The sequence below is a fragment of the Clinocottus analis genome, unplaced genomic scaffold (assembly GCF_023055335.1).
Source record: "Clinocottus analis isolate CAN_PGR_092001 unplaced genomic scaffold, fCliAna1.0.p SCAF_18, whole genome shotgun sequence".
NCBI classification, from domain to species: Eukaryota; Metazoa; Chordata; class Actinopteri; order Perciformes; family Cottidae; genus Clinocottus; species Clinocottus analis.
The window spans coordinates 17,167,016-17,193,861 of NW_027175909.1; the positions used below are offsets into that span (position 1 = coordinate 17,167,016).

The 26,846-nt window shown below is 47.2% G+C and overlaps 1 protein-coding gene across 2 annotated transcripts; it reads right to left on the reverse strand.

Annotated features, from left to right (window-relative positions):
- LOC137788763 (enhancer of polycomb homolog 1-like) lies at positions 1-25,790 on the reverse strand. Of its 2 annotated transcripts, XM_068581837.1 has the most exons (15): positions 25,601-25,790; positions 24,735-24,847; positions 14,810-14,969; positions 13,095-13,240; positions 12,434-12,640; positions 12,158-12,306; positions 10,432-10,585; positions 9,120-9,278; positions 8,913-9,002; positions 8,603-8,751; positions 6,739-7,166; positions 3,498-3,679; positions 3,064-3,205; positions 2,235-2,658; positions 1-1,774 (listed from the first exon to the last, which is right to left on the reverse strand). In XM_068581837.1, the coding sequence occupies exons 3-15, from the start codon at positions 14,907-14,909 to the stop codon at positions 1,702-1,704; spliced, it is 2,403 nt and encodes an 800-aa protein (XP_068437938.1). In that variant the 5' UTR covers positions 14,910-14,969; positions 24,735-24,847; positions 25,601-25,790; the 3' UTR covers positions 1-1,701. The 2 variants fall into 2 exon arrangements, with proteins under 2 accessions (XP_068437938.1, XP_068437937.1); XM_068581836.1 differs by lacking the exons at positions 24,735-24,847; positions 25,601-25,790 and adding an exon at positions 22,105-22,582.
- Positions 25,791-26,846: the final 1,056 nt, after the last annotated feature.

Genomic DNA, 26,846 nt, shown 5'->3' on the forward strand with positions numbered 1-26,846 from the left:
GCTTTATTGTCTTATTTTAGTGAGAGTTCCGTCACATTTTTTTTTGTTTGTTTTTAAGTCTTTTCAGCCTCCAGGTGGGACAAGTAAACCTCAAGGATAAATCCTGCCATTGGACCGGGCATTCAGATTGAGACAAAGAGCAGAAGCACTACTAAGTAATGCTGCCTTTGTGCCTGACTCTTCACAGAAGAGAGTATACATATAATTCCCCAAAGGAAGGCACCCAATACTTGTGGTTGTTTTTTTGTTTTTTTTTAGGCCTTGCAGCCGTCTGGAGATTATTTTTTTTTCAAAAAGAAAAAATATATATAGAAAATAAACAAATGGGGAAGAGAGAGAGGAGAAAACTGACGTTTTTTCTTTTTTTTAACCCTCCACCTCCCCCCCTCCCTTAGCATTTTTTTTGTTAATAAAAACTGGAATGATGAAACACGTACAGCAATCACTGCCTTCACCTTTCCCTTGTCACCTTTTTGCATGAACGAGTAACAAATGAACAAACGAATGAAGTCTTTCAATTAACGAAAAGCTTACAATCAAAGTTTACCACAAGGAAGAAAGAAAGAAATACAAAAATAACTGAATTTTTTGTTTTACAAAATTGTTTGTGGGATAAAACTAAACATGTTCAGGGGACTCTGCTTGCATGAAGAACAAAAAAAAAGAGATTAACCCCTTTAAAAATAAAAAAAGATACAAAAGCAGCATTAATATTTATCAAAATCATGAACAAAAAAATATATAACGTCACAAAAAAAAAAATAGTGCTTTAATCAGAAGCAGCAGAGGCTTCTGGGAAGAGACTTCACCCCCGTTGTGTTACTTGTGTTTGGGACAATGTTAATGGAAGCTCTCAGGAAGAGAGGAGCCTCGTCTTCATCCTCCTCGTCATCCTCATGGCCTCCCCGGTCTGGATGTAGGTCACCATTGATTTTCACACGATCCACAGAGACCCAAAATAAAGATGTGTGTGTGTTTGTGTTTGTGTGGGGGTGGGGACCTGCTTTGTGTTCACACTATACAAAAATACCCAGGAGTCCGTAGCTACCTAACATTTACTACAGCACAGGAACCAACGAAGGTACAGTGTACAAATAAAAAAACTAAACAAACCCAGAAAACAAAGAAACTGTAAACACAGCACAATAAATAGATAAAACCAGCAGGCTCTGCACCATGCACATGATGTGTGATAAAAACTCTTCTCTATACAACTCGCCCTCGTCTCTCTCTCTCGCGCCAACAAGTCACTTGGCTTTCTTTTTTTGTTTTTTCTCCGCTCTCCTTTTTAAGTTGGACTCCCAAGTGCAAAACATCACAAATGGACAGTTCTGTATTCAAGTAATATATATACACAGGGTGAGGAGGGGGGGGGGGGGGTATTACAAATATGTAGTTACTGTACAGATACTAATTTTTCCATATTCATAATTTACAGATGTCAATCTTTTACTTTTTTTAACAAAAAAAAAAGTTTTTTAAAAAGTACGAGAGATGAGAATTGCAAGCGAGCCCCTAGAGGCCCCCTGGAGGTCCCTAGAGGCTCCTGGAGGCCCCCTGGAGACCTCTAGAGGCCCCTGGAAGCCCCTAGAAGCCCCCTGGAGGCCCCCGGCGTCCGGTCAAGAGCCCCGCTGTCCCTTTTTGCATTCCCGATGCTACGATGCACAGCACCTAAAGCGTGGACTCCTCGCCGCGCCGCTACTACGTCACCTCCATGGCCACTGTGTTGTCCGCTATACTGTTCAGTGCTGGCTTGTCTTCGTCGTGATTATCCCTGTGGGACAAGAGAGAGGGGGGGGGGGGGGGGCGGATTATTTTAATGACTTTAACCAAATGTTCATGAGCAAACATTGTGTGAAATGTGTGTGTGAACAGTAAAAAGTGATAAAATGTAGTATTTAAACTAACAATGAGGATTCAAAACGTACAGTAAACCTTAAATGACTCAAATGAATGAGAGACAATAGTTTGATTAAAAGAATAAACATTTATATAGATGCCTGTATGTATGCTGCTGATATTTTGAGCCTCTTTCTTTTAAAAGCATGTTAATTAACTGCTTGGAGAGGATCTGTGTCACTAGTGGGAGTCCCTCAAGGCGCCGTCCTGGGTCCTCTTCTATTCTCTCTCTGCTCCATCATTCACTCTGGAATTTTCTTCAGCCTTGGCGCCGGTGTAAACTAATAACGTCTGTACGAACACCTCTTATTATTTGCGATGCCACGAGGCCTCACCTTGAGCCCATGTCCATGGACGACGCTGCGGGGACTTTGGGCATCTGCAGGTTGGTGGTGGCCGACAGCTTTAAGGCAGAGGGTGGCACGTTGCCGAGGGTCCGGGGAAGGTGGCGTCCGGCCATGCTGGCGGCCGACGGCACGCTCAGACAGATGTTGTTCCCGATGAGGACCTGAGTGGTGGTGGTGGTGGTGGGTGCGGCGGCGGCGCCGGCGGTTGCGCCGCAGCCCAGGATGCCCAGCGCGGCGGCCGCGTGGGCGTGGCCGGGGGTGGAGGCGAGGACGGCGTTGGCGGGCGAAGGAGTGGCCGAGTTGGAGGAGGGCTGGAGGAAAGCGGGCGGCGCCGAGGCGGTAGTGTGCGTCAACTGGTTGGTCTGGTGAAGGGCCGCGGTGCCGCTGGACAGGTGCAGGCCTTTGAACACACCTGGCGAGCAAAGAGACGGTGAGAATTTAACACCTGAATGTTCACTCTGGGGACACGGTCGATGTAAATACACCAATAGTCTACGCAATGAGAAGCGAATAGTGATCAGTTTTTTGGACGTCGTCGTTGAGATCGAGATGCAAAACTGAGAACATTTTAAAGACCATTTGTAGTGTCGTTATAACACCGGCGGTGGTTTAAGTGTCCTTTTGTTTCCCAATTTTAATACGCTGGAGAAAGGGGGCGGGTCTATTAACACTGGCTCCATAAAGAAGAATTTTTCCTACTTGGATTGTTTGATTTAAAATAACTTTTAGAGACAAAAACCTGAAGAGAGAAGTGGAACTCGTGTAAAAGCACATTTCCCACCCTCCTTTTCTTTACTGTACAAAACTGGACACTCACCTGCACCTGGCAGCACCCCGTTGACGCCCCCTGCCAGCACGAGCTCCTCTTTGGACTTGAAGGCCAGCAGCTGGTCCGTGGTGACGAGGGCCGACGCAGCGAACTGGGCGCTGGCCTGGTCCAGCGTCTTGGACGCGAGTGCCTAGAGACGGGAAGGCCAGACAGAAAAACACTTGACGGCTCGACATATGTGTAAAAAAACAAACAAAAAACGATAGAACTGCAGAGTCAGCACTTGTTCTAGCCAAACGGGAACCGAGCCAGTGGATTTCTACCGCTCGTGGGAAGGAAATGAGGACGTGTCCCATTTCCCGGGGACGACCGTGAAACTGTACACGACTTCCATACTGGGAGCTCTGGCTGATTCAGTCATAAAAGCACACGAGTCCTCTTCCCGCCAAGTCGGACTACGAGTTGAGTCCGTCCTCACTGACCTGTGCGTTGGGAGCCGCCACCGCTGCCGTCACTGCTGCCGTCACCGCTGCTGCCGTCACTGCTGCCGCCGCCGGGTTGCTGGCTTGCTGCTGCTGCTGCTGCTGCTGGCTCTGGTGCTGCTGCTGCTTCTGCATGAGGGCCAGCTGCTCCTGGTGCTGCTGGTACTGCTCGGCCGTGAACACTGTGGACACGAGGGACGGGTTAAGACTTGCCGCTTCCAAACAAAAACAAACGAGGCGGGACATCCACTGCACGGTTCAGTCACTTGGCATTTAGGCGAGACGGCACACTAACAGACGAAAACAAGGGTTTATTTTGTTGGGACATGTATTAAAGCTCATTCTTTACGCACATATTAATCTTCTTTTATTTTCCTAAACTGTCTCTTTTGGTCAGGAGAAGAAAAATACGGCGAACCAACAGAGTGAACCGGTAATTAAAGATGCTCCCAGGACGCTCGTCGACTGAAAAGGCAGCCACTTACACACAAAGTGGTTTCCTCGCGATTTATAATAACGGGAGCAGCCGTGCTGAAACACAAAACACGTCCAAAGAACCAAGGAGATAAACGTCACACACACCCAACGGGTAAACGCTGACTGTGCAGCTTTCCCCTCATACGGGGAAACAAGGCGGTGCACCTGAGGCTTTATCCGAGTGGTCGATGAACACTGCAGCAAGGCTGTCACAGAAAGAGTCGAGCGGGAACCAAACAACAAAGACAGCGTGACGTGTGAGGACTGTGCAAATAATAAAGAGCGTATTCAGAGACAGAAAGTCGGATTTTGAGATCTGTTAAATCAGCAGGAACGTAACGACACGGAAGAACTATAACATTTTTGTCGCAACAATCGTGAAAAGTAACGTCAATTTCGTGGAAAAAAATAATTGATTAACCTTTTTTTGGCTGTAATTGCGCAGCTCTAATAATGGCACATATATTTCATATGTAATACTGCATCGCAGGAACAGAAATAGCAAACGCTCGGAGGCTCAAGCAAAGAAAAAAATTAAAATGAGGTCAAATTTTACAGAACCACAAAATGTGGTCGACAAAAAAAATAAAATGCATGTAAAAAAACAAACAGCACTCTCTACGTTGGTGTCTTGTGTCTCGTCATGACATGGAGAGCACAGCTGTTCCCAATCACAACATGGACCGGCTCCGCTCTGGTCATGTGAGGGGGTCAGGACCCTGAAACTGAAGCTAAATGGGATTTAATCTGGACCTCTGTTAGGCGTCCAGCACGAGCCTGATGCAGCAGAATAAGCAGAGTTTTGCTGTTTTGACGACCCGAACAAGGACCGAAGGAAAGCGTGACGCAACAGAGAACATCTGGAACGCCTTCGCTGCAACTAGAGAGTAAACTAAGAGCTTTCTCTAGAAAACCACCAAAGCAGAGCGACGCCCACTCGCACTACAGCGGACGCGTTTTAACCTCATTCCACTGAAATAACCCTCAAGGTGGCAACTATCTGTTTCCTCCACAAAATACAGGCGTTGATCAAAAACAAGTTCTCTTCTCGTCCGTACACACTGATACACCCTCAGTCTGTCCATGAGCAGCATGTGTAAACAATAACATTTGGTTTTACAGCAACAAAAACACACCGCAAACAAACTAATGAATCTTCAGAGTCCACAACAACATCTGCCACGAACACAATGTACCTTTGATCACTATGGGACATCTGAGATTTGTGTAGAAGATCCATAGTCGTTGACTATATTGGCAACCAGGCCAATTAATCCAGAGTAAATGTCATCAGATTAGGGCGTTGGAGGAGGCGGGGCCTATCAAATAGACGGGAACCTTCCTAAGTCCTTACGAAATCTCCTTTGCGATCTTTCCTTGACCTTATTTGCCACCGCGGCAAGGATAAGTGAGGAGGAAATAACGCAGGGATAAAATCACATGACTGGTTTCTTTGATACTCTCCATGTTTTCCTGGGCCAGCCCAAAGTGGCTCAACTGTCACTACCACTCTTGATGCGGGAGCATTTCTAATGGGCCCTGGGAGCAGGAAACACGTCTTTATAGTCTGGAGAGAGGGTTTAAAAGCAGCCAGTTTGTGTGCTTCTCCAGCATCGTGGGAGTCAAAATGTGTCGCACGAGAGCAGCGGCGAGATCAGCGACACAACGCCGAGCTGGCTTCCCTCCCCCTCTCATTGTAACCATTGAATACGCACATGCACAAAATACTAAATAACAGCACCTCACATCATTTCATGCATGGAGAATTTTTCCAATTACACCCGTGCACGCCACACTGGCTCCTTTCTGTCGTACAGAGAAGAGCCTCTAATTGTTTTAAGCAGGCGGCGTTTCTTGTCTCACCTCCTGGTTGAGCGCTAAACAATCTTTAGGTAAAAAAAAAAAAGCAATCCGATTGGTTCACAGCCGCTACGTAGTCCCATTTATTTTTGCACTTTCAGTCTCACTCCTTTGAGAATTAAAGTCCACCAGCAAGGAAGTGGTTAAAAACCAGTCCGGTAAACTTTCATACAGGAGTGGGTTGAGTAAGTTACCGTCCCTGCGATCACAAAAAAGGTTTCACAAGCAGGAGCGCTGAGCAGAAACACTCACCGCTGCCCTCAAGCACCAGCGTTCAGAAACTACCCGACGCGGCTCTCGACACCAGACAGATTATGGCTGTAAGTGGAGTGTGGAAAGCTCTCCAGAGCCGCCGGCCCCGACCGCCGCTCAGGGAGCAGAGGAAGTGGAGAGACATCCCCGCCACACACACACACCTCACATCATGCACATAATGTAAATGAATGGACAAATAATTAAATCAATATAACACAAGGCTGCAACAAAGGCTGCTTATTCAAAATAGAAAGCGGCCGAAGCTTTACGCGTGATGTGTTCAGTTGAGGCTCTTTCTGTACAAGACCCAAGCCAAGATCCTGCGTCTTGCAGGTCACCTGCTCATTAAAGTAACGACTCCACTTCCAGAAACCTTAGCAAACTCCAGCGAGACCCATCGAGACACAGCAACGCTCGAGTCACCGGCTTTAACGACGGCTCGGAGGCCGATGCGGCGTCAGAGTCGCTGACCTTGTAAAGTGACAGCGTATCCAAACTTTAATAAATTGGCTCCTCGCGATGCCAAGACACCTTTTGCTTGTAACTCAATAAAAAAAACCCACAGCAAATCCACTCGGCGTTCAGACCAACGAAACGGACAAAAGAAACACAAAAGAACACAAGCTGAGCAACAAAAGGACGGACTCACCGTGGACAGGGGTGGCCGCCGGGCCGGTGCGGTTCTGGAAGCCGCCGACTCCTCCAGACAGGGTCCGGGTTAGTCCCGACGCAGAGCGGCTAAAATCCCTTAATCCTCTGCGAGAAGAGTCTCCTCCACCCAAGGGGTGATGGGATAGCGTCCGTGGTCTGAAGTGCCTCCAGCGGCAACATTTAATGTTCAAAAGAATCTGGCTGAGGTCCATAGGTGTGGGCAGCGATGACGACGACAGTAGCGACGAAGACGAGGGGAGGTGGGGGGATCTGGCTGGGTCCGAGGTATTGGTTTCTGAGGTACTGGCGTTGGAGTTGCGGAGCGGCGACCTTGGAAGTGGCGAGCAGAGCGGTTGGGGCTCCGGGTCGGAGTCCAGGTTCTGACAGATGCCGTTTAGATCCGTTTGCGCTCTGTCCAGCAAGATCCTGCAGAGAAAAACAAAAAAACACATCAGAATAAAACCCAATAAAGTACATTTTCCAACAGCTTTTGGTCATGAGAGCGTCTATTCGTGGCATTACAATGTCCTGTGGAACAGTACCGATTATAGACGGGTATTGCCCAAAAACATGCACTTCTGCTTTGAGTTCAGAGCAGAATACTTTAAAAAATTGAACAGCAGTCAAAGGTTTTACAGCCGCGCAGCTGCAACACTTAAAACCCAAAAAAACCAGAGACAACACTGACATTTTAGAGCCTTAACGGTGCTGTAAAATGTTATTATTCTAGCTCGGTCCGAGGCCGGTACCCGAGCAGAAGGCTGTGACGTTAACCGAATAGAGGACATTTTCAGATTGCGCACCAACGTTGCGCAGGCGAATAAACATGACCAAAGTGTCGCCATCGTACGCATCGAAAGAGGCGCCGGTCCTTCTGGCGGAGGCAATGAGGTCGTTAGCAGACAGAAACAGAACATCGCTAATCTGGTGTACACCTTGGCGCCGCCGGCTGGCTAGCTCCTCCAGCATTTCTTTGCAGAAAGCTACGCTCTCTGATTTTGTCTCTAGCCCCTCCCCCCCTCGCCCTCCGGCCGCGGCGGGTGAATCCCAAAAAACAGCGGCCGTCATGTTCATCATCACTTCGCCAGCCAGCAGCTCGATATTCATAATAGGGACGCGCTCGCCAAACGATGGCTGGGAGCCTGCCAGCGAGCCGGTGTGGTAAACAACCTCAGCGAGCTTCAGCCGGCACTTGGCTGCTTTCCCTTTCTCCGTATCGGCGCTGGCAGCATTTCTACACACATTTTCCCATTTAAAAATGCTCTCAGACTTCGTTTCCTTTCACATAAATTTGGAGGTTTTTCATGCATATGATGAAGGCGGAGGCAACATGATCACGTCACACTGGATTAAAAGGCTTATGAAGTCATGCACAGACGTGTACAATAAATTCACAGCAGTCACCTATCGGCCACCTTCACATCTCATGACGTTGTTTCAAACGCATTTATACAAACTGCTTGAACACACCAAGTGATGTAACTGCTGTCAGGGGAGATTTTCAATAACAATTTGTCATTTTATGACAAATAAAGGGTATAATAAGCGAGATGTCTCTCAACCCACGACTGAAAAAGGCCCATTAATTGACCATGTGATACACAAACCACATAAAACAGCTCACTAAGAAAAAGTTAAACTTATATCTAGCCTTAAACTGTTAAAATACCAATAATTATAAGAAATATGCATTAATGTTACATAATAACTCTTGTATAGTGCTTTAAAAGGACCACAAAACCAGTTGTTTTCCTGCATTTCAAAAAAAAATGATTTAGCCAAATTTCCCAAGACTTGGAAACGACCCAGTTGCATTTTTTTCTGTTGCAAGAATCAAAGCGTTGCGATCAGACTGAACTCACCTCCCCCCTCTGCCGACGCGGCGTCGCGCCAAACCGATGCAGCGCCGCGGCATGTTCAGCGAGGTCAGGCAGTAGCGGAAGCGCGGGTCTCCGAGCCCGCCCTCCGTCGGGCTGACCCAGGGCCAGTTACCGCTCTTGTCCGGTCGAGTCTGGAGGAGGAGGAGCAACGAAGAAAGATATCAGAAGAGAAGAAAAGACCAGTATTGTATTGTTGCATCGTTTTTTCGTCCAGCAGGGTGCAGCCAGACAGGCCGGGCCTGCCAGTCTGCGCTATAAATAGAAGCGCGGGAAGTCACGGGAGGGCACTCACAGCGTAGTACTGACAGCCGGCCTTCCTCCTGAACGCGTAGCAGCCATCTGGGTCGTTCTCCTCTTCTGCCTCCGATGAACCTGAATGGATCTGTAGGAATACAACAAAAAAATAGACGTAAAGCGAATGAGAAAACTTGAGACCGCCCCTTCTTTTTTTTTTTTAAACGCACGAGCGGTCGGCCACACTGCAGGACAAACGCGTCACCTGGGAGAAAGGTTCCTCGTCCGAGCTGGGGAAATCGTACTGGTTGAGGTCCTTGGGATTGAACACGGAGGGCCCCGAATGTTGAGGCGCCGACAGAGGCGGGATCTTGGGCTTCTTTTCGTATTTCCTTTTGGTCCGTACGGCCTCCGTCTTCTCCGGCTGTGGAGGGGAAACCAACCGGGGCTTAATAAAGGCATTTTTTTCCAAGATGAAAAGCAATAACTGGAGGTGGCGGCGGTGGCGGAGGCCTAGTGTCAGCGGTCTACTCACAGGCGCACAGTGTGTGTGTGTGAGTGTGTGTGCGTGTAAAAGAGGCATTGATATGCAGATGGCAGCATGTGCCAGATGCCGCCGCCGAGCCAGATGGCTGCCCCTCCCCTCCTTAATCTAACCCCCGTGCCACCGCTCACCCAAACTTCCCCACTGGGACGAACCCCCCCCTCCTCTCCTTCCCCTCATCCCCGTCTGAACAGACTCCAACTCCACCAGGATTAGTCGAATCCCATTCAGCCCTCAGACGTAAAGAGGGGACAAAGCAAACAGAGAGGGGAGGCTCTCCGGCGCGGGATCGCTGTGTCAAACCAGCGGAAGATGTCGGGGTTAGTGTGACGAGGGAGGAAAAAAAAAGGGAAAAGCGTCTGTAAACAAAAAGGGAGAAGTCAACCAGCTGGTGGAGTAGAGCAGAAGAGGAAGCAGAAAAATGGAGGTGGGGTGAATTGTTGCCTCCCTGCAGGGGAGGGGAAGGGCGGTCGGACAGTGAAGCTAATGAAGTCGTGAAGAAAAGAGGTCGCACAGAGTTCACGATGCCGCTGCGTAATGAAGTGCTTTATTGTCGACAGCATAAGGCAACTTGGCCGTACGTTAAACGCCCCGCGAGTCTGAAGGAGTCGGCACATAAAGCACGCACCATGCCGCCTCAATGACACAACTCTGATTACCAGAGTGCACCTGAAAAAAGGAGTGAAACACATCGGAGAGAAACCACAGAGCCTCGTGAAAAACACTTCCCATTATGCGAGTGTCGCCGGGAAAACAGATGTGCGTTATCATATTTTTTTTCCAGGCAGACAGTTTCATAAATATAGACCAGGTTGCCATTTTTAAAGTATGCAACTTTTTACAGACACAAATGTCAAGCTCTCCTTTGAGCGTACGGCTCCCTGATGTGTTGTTGAGTCAAGTGAACGAGTGCAAAGTCAATATCGGCTTCTAGCTGCAAAGGACAGAACAAATGTTTCCCTCCTCTTCTCCCCATTCGGTTCCTGACAGCAGCAGGAAGGGCGTCGTGTGCATGCAGATAACACATCCTTACTTTCTTGTAGTCCTTCATGTCCAAGTGGTCCTGGTGTCGGTACTGGTTGCTGCTGGACGGGGGGATGATGGGGATGGCGTAGACGGGCTTCACCAGAGCTCGCTGGGCGAGCGCCTCCGCCATCACCTCACTGCCGAAGTCGGGCATCCCGTTCCTGACGAAGAAGAAGAAGAAGAGAGGAGGCGGTGAGCAGGGTCTCGTATTTACACAATAAGCTGCAGAAGGGATTCTTTTATGGTTAAAATGAACCTCTTTATCAACAAACTGGTCCCAGGATGTCTCGGTGCAGACGGCCCTAAATATAAATACTTTAGGGCTTTACGATGCTTTACAAATAAACCAAATGAGGTGCAAGTGATTCATCAGAGGAATGGCTAACTCAAATTAAAAGGGATTAATGAAACGCTAATAGAAGGTACTTCATGATATTGTAAATGTATCACCTTACTTTTTGTCCATGCAAACAATAAACAAGTACTCGATAAATCGAAAAAAACAACTGACATTTAATGCACTAAGTACTAAATAGTGTGTAGTTCATAAAGCATGACATATGGAGAAACCTCTGCACGCTGTACAGTAGTTCATACTGCAATATTCCACAAAGCAAACACCAGTCGGCAGCGGCCAAAAAGACCAAAACACACAGGACGGTCAGACGGCACACCTGTGTCCCTGCACGCTGTAATATCATGAAGCGACTCGGAGAAGCCGTCTATCTGAGAGAACAGAGAGCGGTCCAATCTGGGAAGTGAACACTGGCAGCGACCCGCGGACTTGAAACCAGACCGGGGAGGGATAACCAGGAGGAAATTGAAATGTCACTACAAATCAAAGGCACTTCAAGGAGAAGGGGTCCAATTTAAAGCTCGACACCGACAGCTGCTTTCAGGAGCAAATCCGTTCCGTTCGCAATGTCGTGTTTAGATAGATCACAAAGGCTCCGTGCAGGGAGACGGGGAACAATTCAAAGAGCAGCTCGGAGGGAGAAGAAAGAAAGGTAAGTGAAAACACCAAACGCATACCTGCAGTTGTGTACCTCCTAACCGACGGGGGAAGGGATCCTCGCGGCCGCCGCAGAGGAGTCAATAAGCTAGTTTGCTCCCGACGCTACTGAATAAAAACTAGGACTTATGAATTTATAATGCGCGCGTGAGTACAAACCCCCGTGTACGTGACGGTGGCCCCAATTAACACGAGCAGCGAAGCTTGACTTTGCCGAATATATTGGGTCGACTCTCGACACCATCAATCTCCATCCTAATGGCCTCTACTTGGGATTTCAACTCGGGCGAGTAAACAAAAGGCCTAATCAAAACATGAAGGTTAACCACGTAAGCCATCCAGAACGCCGTGGGGCGCGACAAGCAAAGGACCGACATCGTCACCTTTTCGGCTTTCGGGTGGGGGGAGATAAACAATTAGCGCTGAAGCCGTTTCTGAAACCGATCCCAAAAAAGAAACACTGCTGGGGAGAGCGAGCGCACGGCGGCGTGTTATCTCCTCCCCAAAAGGACCTGGATCCATTCATGAGCATCTGTCATCTTATCAGAAGAGCGGAGCATACTACTGCGCCATAAATCCCTGTGAAGAAAAGCCTCCAAATAGCAGCTACTTGCCTAACAAGCTAGTTGATGCAGTGCAGACAACCCTAACAGCCACCGCCAAACTCTCTCTGGGCCAATTTCCCTCCCTTCCTTCCTCGCCGCCGCCAGGTTGTTCTTACCTCTTCTCCACAATCTCCAGCGTGAGGTGCAGCAGTTCCCTCTTGCTCTTCTCCCTCCTCTTGATCATCTCCAGGATGGTGACAGCTCGGCTCAGGTCCCTGCGCAGCTTCAGCATCTTCTCGTACGACGCCTCGTCATTCTTTCGATTCTGGTAAACGAGAAAACGGCGATGATTCACACACGTGTGTGGCCATAAAGCGGCGTTCCCCGTTTATACCAAAACGTGCAAACTGCCAGCACCGCCTGAGAAGCCGCTAACTTCATGGGTTTCCTACCTTCCTGGTCTGCATCTTCTCCGTCCGTCGGCGGAACGCCACGTAGGGATCGCTGGTGCTGGCGCCGTCCCTCTTCTCCCCTTTGACGTTGGGGATGAGGCAGCCGCCCTTGCTGGTTTTCCTCTTGCGGCTCCAGTAGTCAAACACCTCCTTGATCAGCTCGTCGTCGTCCTTCAGCAGCAGCTTGGCCTCCTGGAGGCTGACGAGCTGCAGGGGGTGGGGAGGGAGGACCAGACAGTCAGCGGAGAGGTCAGTGAAGTGAACAGATACTCGCGCCGCTTGATGTCAGAGAGACATAATAAACGACGGAGAGAAAACATGTGTTTTAAAACGGACAAAAGCGACACAAGAAGTAGTGATTTGGCCTCCAGTTGTGTGGTGCAGCCTTTCAAGCACACGACCTAAACTTGAACCGTTGTATGGATTCAAGTGGCAATAAATGAAAGAAGTAGCTTGTGTGCAGAAAACACAGCAGCCCTCCTAAACTATTAAGCAAACCCAACTTATGCAATGACCTCTCGAATGAACAAATGACAGGGTAAGAACTTCACGACAAAGTAAAGCACCTTCTGATGCAGTGGGCCTGCATATCATGTGTCAAAGTGAAAGCTAAAATATGTGTGTGTGTGTGTGTGTAAATACCACACAGACTGACAAATACCTGCTGTCCGCTGCCTTTCTCCAGTCGGTCTATCATTTCCTCGAACTGCAGGGCCGTGATTTCCATTTTCTTCTTCAGCTTATTCACAAAGGTCTCGTCCTCTGAATCGAGGTCGTAGTCCGGCTGCTCCGTGTCCAGACTGAAAGCTGTGACGGCAACAGAAGAGTCCGTCACTGAGGGGACTCAAAAAAAGGCACCGCCGGGAATAAAGCGGCGTCGCTCGAGCCCGCTGCTCTGTGCATGAACTTCCAAGACTTATTATTAAATAACGATGACATATTGACGGATGTTCAACATATTTTATAGCTCGACAGGGGATGAAAAAAAAAAAAAAAGGTACAGTTGGATTTTAAGGGTCAGATTAGAACTTTAAGTAAAAAGAAAGCGTTTCAAGCACAAACGTGATTTCCACAAAGTGAAAAAAGTACAAAGTCATGGTTCTATAATGAGTTATTTGTGATTTAGCAGCAGTGCATTTCAAGTGAAAAGCTGGAAAACACAAGCCACGGGGCATGAAGTGCAGACGGCTTTGTCGTCAGACGACTGCCGCTGGACTCTGTTAAAACAAACAAACACTATTTTATCATGACAAAGCGCTGCGCTCGTGTTCGCTTCTCAAACTCAATGAAGCGGCGCTTCAGGACAAACACCCGCATCCAGGCTGGAAGCTAACCAACCGCTTAGTAAACACCGCCTGTGGCGAGGGTCGGTCCTTTTTCTTTTTTCTGCCCTACGAGTCGGCCTTGGCCTGAATCTCAAGCCGTGGCCTGGAACGTCATAATAGTCTAGTAGAAAACGCAGGAAAGTGGCAGACACGTGTGTGTTTGCTGCAGAGTCGCTTTCCCAGCTGCAAAGCAATCAACACATCGACCTGTCAAAACCTGGAGTGTTTGGAAAAGGCACGCAGCATTCCTCCTCACCGCCTCGACTTTAAACTGTTAGATAACAAGAGAGCGAGCTGAAAAACTTATATAAATATCAGCTCCGGCGGCCCCTCGGGTTTACACGGTGCAGCTTAATGGCTGCAGCAAAACAACACAGCTACGTGGGTTCAGCGCCTTCCTCTCCTCCAGATGAAGGAACCTCGATAATCGAGTCGCTTTAAGAACTTAAAAACAAAATGAAACGTGCAAACGCAGCACAGGGGGGAAGTGTGACATGTTTTGGAGCAACGCAAGCGGCTGATACAGCACTTTGCTTTACTTATACACCCGTTGAAAATATACCAAATTAAAAGAAACTCATTTTAAAAATGGAGCATACCCTTCTATAATATCCGAACCAATAACCCACTGACCCCTGGTTTGTGTCGCACGCGGCCGGCCCGCCGGCAACACTTTCTTTCAGGACATTTTTGGAATTCACACATCTGCTGGGAGACCCTCCGGGGACGGCAACAATCACGGTGCAACACACACACACATGAGCGTGTCGAGACAGACGTGCAGATGGGACTTCCCCCTCCGTGAAAAATCTGACAACTGCCGCCGAGTGCAATTTTCCGTATGCGGTCGTGATGTTTAGAGTCCACACACGAGCCTTTTGCATGGCAAATCGACTGCCAACAACTAACAGCTCCACAAAACCACAAACTTAAGACACACACACATCTCTCTCTCCACCATCAGAGCACCACCAAAGCAGGCGACAACATGGCCACGTGCTCGCAGACCACTCGCGCAGCTAAGAGGATGATCCTGTCGCACGCTACTCACGCTGTATGTGAATAAGCTGCTTTGGCATCTTGAACTCCCCGGGGTAGAGGGACTCGTAGTGCGTGATGTTGCGCTCGGCCTCGGGGACGGGGATGACCATGTTGTCCCGCTTCTCGCCGTACACCTGCTGCGCCGAGATGGCCCGCTGGAGATGGTGCTCCTGGAAGAGAGAAAACGTTTATATTAGACTGTCTGCGGAAAGAAATTAAAGCGTTCTTTTTCTTCCAGACTAGAGCCAGACTCGGGTTCATAAATAAAGGGGTCATATTGATGCACTTACATGACTTTAAACCACATTTCCATCACTTTTGAGCACATTTCCATGACTTTTAACCACTTTGTCATGACTTTTAACCACTTTTTCATGAGCAAACAGTGTGAAATGTGTGTGTAAACAGTAAAAAGTGATAAAAATGTAGTATTTAAACTGACAATAAGGATTTAAAACATACAGTAAACCTTAAATGACACAAATGAATGAGAGACAATAGTTTGATTAAAAGAATAAACATTTATATAGATGCCTGTATGTATGCTGCTGATATTTTGAGCCTCTTTCTTTTAAAAGCAGATTCATGATTTCAAACTCAGCGTAAATGAACGTCATGAACACATGAATACAAAACATTTACAGGACTTTCAATGACTTTTCAAGGTTTTCCATAACCTTGCAAACCCTGGAAGTACCCCTGTATCACGCTATGCCCTATGCGTGGACATACCAGTGCAGTGGGGTGTAACTGGAATAAAAAAGACATTCCAAGTTACCAATATCAACACATCAGGATTTAACAGCGGGGGCTTAGAGGGTTAATTAAAGTGGCTCGTGGCAGAGGATCCTGAGGTCACTCCACACAAATCACAGCCCACAAGAGGAGAGATTACAATCTCAAAACCCTCATTAGACTCGCTGGATAAATGCACAATATGTTCCAGAGGCTATAGAGGAAATGGTTGTAAATGCTTTAAAATAAAAAAAAAGGGGGGAATTATAGCTTGCCAATTAAAATAATGAGTCCAAAACATACTAGCAATTATCCCCACAAAACATTAAAAGCAAGGATAGGGGGCCGTCAGTCATGCATCAGCCTAAACCCTTTTTCCAATTGCTCCAACTGATAATCTTCCAATGCTTATTTTCTGCGTATTTTCTATTTTTCAACCTCGTCTGTTATCCGTTATCATTTGTCGAGGCTCGTCTCGCCAGCACGGCGCACTATATACGTCTCCAGGTGGTGGACCTCAAGAGAATATGAGTCACTGGGAGAAGAACACTGGAGGGCGTTGAACACAACACACGCGGCGAGATACGAGCATGCAGTCACAGAAGTCGTACTTCAAACGTCTTAACCACGACGTGGTGTTTGCAGCCCCCTGCACGGGTAAACCTCTTTACTATCACGACGCTGACTCGGCCTTTTCGTTTGATGAGACCCCCCTGAAGCTGGAGCCGGTCACGGAGATGAGACGGACGAGGAGTTGCAGTCGCAGGTGAAATACCTGCACATTTCTCAGGAACTTTAATTTGGCAAATGAGTCACACCGTTGCAACTTCTTGACCTCAGCAGACGGCGAATGATTTCACAATATACTCTTACTTAATCCGTTGAAAACTGTGGAACCAATTTTTGGCTCTTGACCTCCTCTCCCCTGTGTTTGAGTCGTCGTAGGAACCCCAAAATAATTACAATACTTGTGTTTATTGTATGTATTTAAGCAAAGTCTTAGTAAAAAAAAGAAAAGAGACAGATTTCCCAAAAAGACACCTTTTTGGAAAGGTTAGAACCTAAATCACAATAAAACAAAGTCTTAGCCTGTTACGTTCGGTTTTAAAAATGAGAAAAAATACTTATTTTAAGCTAAAAGATTGTCTGAATGAGGCATGCTGAGACTTAAAATGTGAGCGGGAGGATTTTTGCACGGTTTTCCAAAAGGTTGAAAAGAATAAAAGCATGTGCAGCTCAAATGAATCCAACATGAACATTAATCCTGCACCGTTTAAAATATCCGTTTAAACATCTGCATTATTGGATGACTAGAATGGAAGTGTAGAGCTACTTTCAGCCCTCGTAATAACATCTGCATGCTATGTGCTCGCTCTGGAGTGCACTATATTTGCGAGCCTTCTCTCAGCAGTTGATGCAACAGATGGCCAAACTGACTGAGGCCCATCTTGCTCTAGCAAGTATTTTAACAGCGCTCCTACTCATTTTACACTTTTTTTCTTCCACCCTTTCACAGCCAAAAGTTTTGGGTGGATTTCGAAATATGGGTCAGTGTTCAAGGACACGGGAAAATACGGCCGCCAACCCCCGAAACCACTAATTTTTATGCCCTGAAAAGCCGGTAATTTTTTTTGACGCTTCCACACTGGTGGGAGTATTTTAAGTTCTTCGGGCCTTAAAGTATGACCCACGGCCAAGAGGAGCTCTGCGTGGCGTTAACAGGAGAAACCGTATCAGAGCTGTGAGCTGGCATGACGCGACACAGCGTGAGTCCGGAGCTAAACCATCTGCCCATGGTAAGCTCACCCACAAGCGCCCGTTCGCCGTACACTTTCTCTACAACCAAAACGTACTAAAGAAAAACAGCTTATTGCCGTCGGCCAGAACCGTTGGAGCGTTACCCTTGAAGGCCTTGGGACGAAAGTGAAAGGCCGCATCCATCAGCCCCGCCGCGGGTTCGCAGCTCCGAGACGACTTTGGGACGTGGACTTACACGCACGCCACAAAACAAATGGCCACCTAATCACAAATCCCTGGTGATTTGTTAGCACGGAAAGCCGAGGAGTTACTTAAACCGTGGCTGACTCTTGCGTGTTCGCACAAGGGTTTTGGACCAAAAAAATGCTACGTTTGGCTTTGTTTGCGCGCAGACAGTCCAGCCGGGCTCGATGAAGCTTTCACACGGCTTCATCCTCTGCCCACTAACACACAGACACACACGATGAGCCACCAGATTTGTGTGATTCCCACATTTAACTAACTTTTTGCTGAGGCGGTCGGGCCTGAAACGGCTGAAGCTGTCGCCAGAAATAAGCTTCCCTTCCCTTTTAAAAATGTGACAGAATACACTGAAGACACAGGTGAGTTTCAACGGCATCCTTGCAGTTTCCCGCTAGCTCTCAGTAGCCGTTTGACAGCTGCAGACAGAGCGAAAGCTTTTTATTATTTGGGAGCACGCTGCCTGCCAGAGCCAGTGATTGCACACAAAAGCTACTGTACCGTACTTTGAAGGGAGCCGCTTCTTGAAATAGAAAAACATTAAATGTTGACAGTTTATTGATATGCACGTATAATGGTTGCGTCTTGGAATAGAATAACTGTCTTACAAGTGAAATGGAAATGTGTACATCTAAATAACAACTCTGGTTCGGCTTAATTACGTTGTGCATTGAGGTAAAACATACAGACGTGCAACCATCTCCACCCGTGGGAAGAAAACCAGAGCGTCAGAGGAAACCGACCATTTCTGAAAGTCCAAATGGAAAAGATGTTTCTTCCAAACATCCATGAATATTGTGCACGCTGCACCGGTGGGTATACAGGGCTGCGATGACAAACAAGACGCCGGCGAACACGAGGACTGGCCGCCGCTTCGAGGAGCTGTCAGCCTCGGTGACACGACCTTGTGTAAACTCTGTGGACCGGCGCTTAGCCCACACGGCGAGGGGTCCGTGTTCTCCCGTGTAACTTGTCAAACACATTACAAAAAAAACAAGCACCCCCTCCCTGTGAACCCCAGCGCCCCGACATGCCGGTGAACCCTGGGCTTTGAAAGTTAAGGAAGCCGTGCTAAAAAGTGAGCGCGAGGAACCAATTAAAACCCCCCGAGCCCGGGCCGGCCTCGTCTTGGCGAGGATCTCGAGCTTGGCAGATTGCGACGGGCGCCGCTGAGCCGCTTCAGACCTCAAGATATCCTGATATTTTGCAGCTGTGATCCTCACAACCCAGGTTCAGAGCCTGGGATTTCCTCTGCTGAAGAATTGGGCGCGCGGGGATGAAGGGCTTTTGAGAGCGGCACATGGGGAAAAAGTAAACCGGGTCTTTATAGGACCTCTTGCAACTGTGTTTGAATCAGAATTTAAAGTTCACACACGCATACAGGCCTGTTTATTAATTTTTGTCCATGCCGAACCACCGAGTTGACTGGATTCTGTATTCACAAAGTATAAAAAGAGGCAAGAGTTTGATGTTCGAGTTCCAGTTTGGGTTTCTCTCTCAACACGTGTCAAACTGGATGAGGATGTTGGGACTTAATGGACGCGCTCGACTCCTGAACGCTGCGCTTCTCAAGCCGAGAAAATATCAAACCCACTATTCTCTTGTTGTTTCCACACAAAAGGCATCTGGGACGTTACCACTGTGGCAAGTGCTGCTTTTCTGTCTCCATCACACGGCACCGCCACACGTTCCACTTTCCAATTAAACATTCCCAAGAAAAATAGACGACTTCGACAAAAAAAAGCGTGGCCTCCGGCAGGTGTTTTCAGAAAAAAAGGCGATCTCCGTCTAACATCGGTTAAAAGCGCAGCGAGACGAACGTCGCCTCTAATAAAAACCACCACGAAAAAAAACAAACATCATCGAGGAAGCAAAGCATGCAACACTGCCGTTGGTGCAGCTCTCAAACTGCAACGAGGGTGTGTTCCTACAAAAAACAAAAAGGAAAGCCCATGTGGTCACTGTGGCAAGTTCTGTCTAATTTTCGGCACGGCGAGACGGTTTAATTATCCGCGGCACCTCAAAGAGTACGCACGCCTTCCCCTCATTACCGCTGCCGACGGCTCGGACGTGATTTGAGAGAGAATCGGAGCCCAACACGCACCCCCTCTCCTCTGTGTGCTTGCTCTAATCTCAGCTCGCCGACGAGCGACAGCCATTCATTATGCAAACGGCGTACTTCTTTACGAGGCTCCCTCTTTGTTTATTTCTCCTTGCGTCCGTACCTATAATGCAAATCATGACACTTTCACGAGACAGACAATTTGTCTGTTTGACCCCCCCATCGCGAGCAGGATTTGATTCATCTCCATATATCTAACTATCAGTGCAAATGTGACGATCACAGACTCCCCCGATCAGGCGACGGGACACAATGTTCCTGTCGGCCACCTATGGATGTACCAACTCCGCCGCTTCTGCGACGTAGCACTGAAATGCACCGGCATAGAAACAGAGCGTGTGCCCATGTGAAGTCTGTTGAAAAAGGGGGGTGCACAGTTGCTTTATGCTGCGCAGGACCCCGTGCAGGCCCAGATTATTAGTAAATCAAGTGCCTTGTTTCCAGTTCCGCCGCAACAACCGATGGCGCACAAATTATGCTTTTAGAGGTTAATTATTCCTGTCGGGTTTGACGCTGTGAATACTGATGAGGCAGTCGTACAAAAGGCACTCATTTTTTACCGATTCAAATGAGCCAAAGAAAAACAAAAGAAGCCACACTAGGCTATGGATTCAGCTTATCTCTGAACTCCAGGTGTGTACTCTTTCTTAAAAGAAAAAAAGGACAACCTGGGGGAAAAAAAAAGACATTTCTTCGCCACGTGTGTGTGACATTAACGCCGTCAAGATTGTTGTGCGTGCTTCCCTCCCCTCTTAAATAGACAATATCCTCAGGTCAGCATGTGGCCGTGCTGCCAGCTCGGCACAGTGAGGCTCCATTGTTGCCGGACAGGATGTAGGTCAGGGAGCTAAGCCACGCACAGCCTTGTAGTAAAACGGTCCTCTTTATCTCTACCGTCACTCTGTTATGTAACGCCGCTGTGTGTGTGTGTGTGTACAGTAGGTGGGGGGGCAGGTTTTCTGCTGACTTTGCGTGGCCCTGTATGTGCTTTCTTTCCTAGTGGTTGTGTCTGCCGAGGCGTCTCTGCCGCTGATAAAGTGACCAGCTAATAAAAAAACGTGAGCCATTAATGCTTTCCTCGCAAGCTACAACTAGACTCAACTGTCACGCAAACGACAACACGCGCCCACGAATAATCTAAAAAAAAGCAGTACCAGGTAAACGCGTGGGGGAACGTTGAAGCGAGTTGTCAAAGCGTGGATCGGAAGAGTAAAACGACCGGAGACAAACCCGTCACGCTGTGGTGGTTCAAATAGTCCCGTCTCCAGGGCACGATGCAAATTATGTCTCCTGCTAAAGTGAGTAATGACAACCTGCTGCAAACCAGGAGTAAACAAACTGGGGTGAAGTAGTGCGAGAGACACAAACAAATATTACACAATATCACCCCCCCCCCCCCAACAAGTAAATATCTAAATCAGTAATTTAAATGCTGCTCTTAAGGACAATGTGAGCATTCACAAAGCCGTTAGTTATAAACAACATTTCACACAACAACATCACAGAAATGTGGTAAAAAAATCCAAGATAAATAAACTAAAGTCAACTGTTTGACGAGCCACACACACACACACACACACACACACACACACACACTGAATAACGCATGCCTCTGTTATGCTGGCTTTGACGTCTTTTTTTTAGGTTGCAATTCCTTCAGTTTCCATTAATAAATACTTTAAAAATGGCTACGCTAATGCAGGTGTCACGCTGAAAACAGCAATGCAGGTTAACACCACCATGCCATGCATGTCAAAAACACACCATGCTCTGTGCAGTCCTGCAAGGTCTACGTTATGATACAATAAAAGGGAGTGCAAGATATGCAAGTTGTCCCTCTCCACACACAAACACCACCCTTTACTTTCACCGCCAAACTGGACACGACACAATGTCTGTGTGTACCGCACAGACAGTGTGCGGCACACATGGCGGAGCCGGAGCTGTCAACACGCAACACCTAGCTGTCAAACCGGGCTCGGGGGGAGGGAGGGAGGACGAGCGGGAGGGGGCTCACTGTCTCCCCCTGGCACTCGCTCGCGGAAAGTGCACCACGTCCGAGGCCCCGTTCCCGCTTGCCTTTTTCTACCCCCACACAGAAGAAAGTCAACAAAATGGTGGAGCCGCCGCGAGTCACGTGACTGGCTTTGTGCTTCCCCGGGCGCGATTTCGCGTGAAACGGCCCGACACAACACGGCTAAAGCGTCAAATATCGCACCGGCGCGACCCCGCGAAGGCTCCCGCGCCGGTACCGGGTCACAATATTCGGTATTCGCCTAAAAGCCGTCGAGTGTACGGAGAAAAAAAAAAAAAAAGAAAAAGAGCAGATATGGCGGCCATTTTGCACAAGCTTGCGCAGGCAACATAGCGGCGGCGCCCCCTCGGTGTGAAAAAGCTACGGCCAAAAAAGATATCCGCCATCAGTCGGGGGAAGCAATGAAAAAACATACCGATTCCTCCTCTTTCTCCATCCCAGTCGGCATCTGCGGCACCGCCCGGTTGATCGAGGCATATTCGTGCAGATCCGGTAAATCCTCGCAGCGGAAGACGGGTAGAGGCTTACTAGCATCCAGCGCCCGCGCCCGAAACGACAGTTTACTCATTTTTTTTGTTATAATAAAAGACGCAGCATAAATCTATCCGATCTGCTAGGTCCGCCTCGAGTTCTCATGGATGAATCTGTGGAGGAAGTCAGTCAGCAAAGAGGCGTAGTAGAGGTCCGTAAAAGCAGCGCGATCAGAGCCGGGGACAAGGCCCGGGACTCGGTCGCTCTCCGTCGGTCTCGCTGTTTCGTAGGCTCCGCTCTTCCTCCCCCGGTTCAATACGCCATGGCCAACATGGCGGACATTACAAACTCATGCAGCTCTCCGCTCGCTCCAAGCGGCCCAACCCCCTCGATCGCACAAACAGCCATTCCCACGCAGTTTCGCACGCGTGCGCGCTCGCGAGACCCTTGGGGTACTTTAGGGAGGGGCGGGGGGAGAGAGAGCGAGTAGCGAGGGTGGGGGCGAGATGCTGGGTGCTGATGAAGGGATGAGAACTTCCCGGGCTCGGGATGTTCTCTTTTTAAAAAAAAAATATTTTGGTTATTACGACAGGATGCTGCTGACGTATTACAAATATTAAATATAAAATAAAAAACTGTAGCGATAGAAAAACATAAACCTGGCAGCACAAACATGGGTTATATTTACATAAAACACATTCATATGTTCATTATATATATATATATATATATATATATATATATATATATATATATATATATATATATATATATATATATATATATATATATATATATATATATATATATATATATATATATATATATATATATATATATATATATATATATATATATATATATATATATATATGACAAAGACAGTTTTTTTTTTAAACTTCTGCCGTGTGTTTTAAATGAATGTGCAAACCAAAAATAGGACACTTGTTCCCACTGTCGGATTCAATTTGTTTGCAGAGAGCGCCACCCTGTGGAATAAGCCTGAACACACTGCAATTACAAGTTAACTTTGATCTGTTCCTTCATTCACACACAAGACAGAAACTGAGTCAAAACACTGCCATCCCCACTACTTTTCCATCATATTTCATCACCTTAATAAAATAGTTGAGCAATAAAAATATATGTATTTTTTTTATCTGACTGTGATTGCTGTTATAATACAGACATGGCTTATTATAGTTGCCTCATGTATATGTTATTTATTTATTTATTTTTTTTAAACTTTTTTGTATTGCACTTTATTATCACAACTCACTTTATGTTGTACAGGGGATAATCTTCTGTATGTTTGCACAAATGGAAATTGACTTTAAAGCTATCTTTGACTTTTAAAGCTAACATAATGTTTTCTTATGAGAGATGTGAAGTTGTAAATGTTATCTACATTTAAATTCACCTTTAAGCAGTAGTCCAGGCTAATGGAAAATTAAGACACCTTTACTTAAACTAATGACACTTTCTTAACACACAGTTAAATGACTGACCCACTGTCAGTGTTGACAATGTGCATAAGCAAAGCAGCGTGCTACAATGCCGTAATTGTTTCTAATGGTCCTTATTTGATGCTATGACCACAACAAGTGCAGGATAGATGCTCTCAGACGGGCAACATCTTCTTGCTTGCAACATCAGATGTGGGAACCGGTCTTCTGCTGCCGTATAAGAAAACATTACCAATACACTGCAACGTTCTTTACATTTGCCACTTTTCGGCCACTGGACCGCAACCATCTGCATGTTTGTTGAGATCGAACAACTCTCAGGTTGCCTCGCACCGACCGCGGGAGGTCAGCAACCGCCAAAGCTAATCATTTGCGAATTGCTAAAGGCAAAGCATTAGGCACAAATGTTGAGACCACGTTCTAAATCAAGGGAATGATAGCGGGGAGAATAAATCAGCAAACAGCTGCTGGAACACCTAAAACACAAGGTTTAATGTTTGGTGTAAACGTGGACAAAAGGGTGGCAAGCGTAAAGAAGGGACACACATTACTGAGAATTGGTTATTGAGCATCTGGTGCACTAACACAGGCCCAGAGAGGAGTACAAACACAAACACACACACACTTGGGCAATAACCGTCACTTCCACACAACAGGTCACAGCTGCGTCCTTCAGGTGTAAGCATCTAGCTGAATTAACTAATTAAGTATACTCAGCATGAATGGATATGGAAACTCTAATACCGCGCTCGTGTCAAACTTCCTCCTTGCGGAACAAGAGCAAGCCTCATTACGGACGTTTCTGCATACTGTCCTCTCTGAACTGTTTGCACAGTGCACCCGTCGACACCTACGATGTTTCACGCACACGGTGCTTGTGTCCACAGAGACAAATTTTAAGTTTGACACGGCAACACAAACACCACCAAACACCAGTTTACTGCATGTGCAATAATGAGAAATAAGAAGTGTGCAGACTTTTATAGGTGAGGCCTGATCCTTACCTCGTCAGGGTGCACACACACACACACACACAGGATGGGGGAACAATACATACTTTATAGTCAGATCAAAACCCAGAATGAGAAGGATAAGGAATGCAAACAACCTGGAGGCGTTGGCGAGAGTCCCCGCGGGCGTGGGCGCTTCATAAAGATGTGGACGACCGACATGTACATCGTCCACTTGGGAGGGGTCACAGCTGCAGCCCGAGACGGATACCTGTGAAATGAAGACAGACAGATACAGAAAATAAACGTGTGTAGGATGCATTAGCCACAGAGAAGCCACAACGTCTTAGCAGGTACATCTAGAGCCACCTTCTGTCTGCATAGTCACTATATCCACACACACTGGAATGTGTGGGATCACTGGGCCGAAAATATTGGAGCAAGACATGACAGTTACCTCCTATACACACACACACACACACACACACACACACACACACACACACACACACACACACACACACACACACACACACCAGGAAACAAGCTGCCTTTGTGCAGTCTTCAATAACGCAGAGTTGTGTCACAAGTGCAAAGCTACACAATACATACACAGTAAAGGGGGAGGGGGAGTAAACAGAGCAGGAGGCGACAGGACTACAATTAATATACATTGGCTTCGCATAATATGTGGACGACAAAAACCACGAAGCCGATTACAAAGCAGCTGTTTTATTCCCTTTTCTTTAAACGGGATTGTAAGGTAATTGGCCTGGAGCCCGCAGATCAGACACAGCTGTGACACCGAGGCTAGCGGACGGGCTGCTAGCGCTAGCTTTAGCCCCCCGTTACGCTGTGACCCTGCGCCATTTACCAGCCGAGCGAACCAGCTGGCAGCAGTTTAATTTCGAGCCCCGCGAACTAACTTGTCCGCGGTCGAAAGACGTCTCTCTTTCTCTCTTTTCTCTCTCACACACACACGGAGGAGGGTGAACTAGTGCGAGGGGCCGGAGTTGCAACTTACCTGCTCGCTAGCAGAGCCACAGGGGAGGAGGAGGAGGTGGAGGATGGCAGTCCTTCTTCTGGTTGTCATGCTAGCCCGATGCTAACGCTGGTTAGCTCCCTTCAGGACGTTTTTTTTTTTTTTTTTGTAAATGTTGTAATCTTTCTCAAAAGTGCGGTGAAGTCGCCGTGAGAGGACGGCCGGAAACGACACACACGGCGGAGGAAGTGTTATCCGATCGCTGAGGGGAAACTTGGGATAGTTCGCTAAGGATACTTCGACCAAAAAAAAAAAAAAAGATCCAAACTGACCACCGAGCCACTTGCAGGCGAATTATGATTGGAGGAGGAAAGCCACCAATCACCTGTGGAGGATGAGCTCACTGGTCCCTAGACCCGCCCACCCGCTAATGCAAATAATACTAATACACTAACATTAATCATAACAATTAAATAAATAATGATAATTAAACAATAATATTTTACAGATAATTATAATACTAATTGGTAATAATAATAATGCAAAACATAATTCAATAATGGTTAATTAATTAGTTGAAATAATAATAAACGGACATTTAATGTGTATTGTAGTTATTGGTCAAACGATGGAGGTGATGAACAAAGACTACAGATAAAATATGCTATATATATATATATATATATATATATATATATATATATATATATATATATATATATATATATATATATAAAATCACTCAGACCAACAAGTGATGAAATGCAACAGCTTCAGTGTCTTTGCAGTGTCGGGGCTATTTGTTATGTAACTGTCCTCCTCCCCTTCTCCCCATCCATCTCACCCCACCTCTGCCAAGTGCCACTTCACATGTTGCAGGGCAGAGCTGCCTCCTCGGAAGCGATTTGCGCCCTGCATTCCTCATGATCACACACAGATGAAAGGGAATGCTGCATAGTGGAAGCATATGGAGTCGTTTTCTCTGATGCTCCACCTCCTCCACCGCCACCGCCTCCCACTTGGCTGTTAAAGCTGCATGCACGCCTGCCCAGTGACTCTGGGAGTGGAGGAGGCGCCGCTATGATTAATATCGCTTTGCTCAACTCTCTAAGCAAGGTCATCAGCAGCCATCTGTAGGCAGTGGAGGGGAGAAACAAAACAAAAAAACCCTAATATCCATTTTAGATTTGAACATCCCATTGTTTGTCTGTGCTCACCCTATGCAACCAAGTACTGCGCCACATCAGGCCTGCATGTGGTCTGGTTTGACAAATTCACGGGTTCCTAG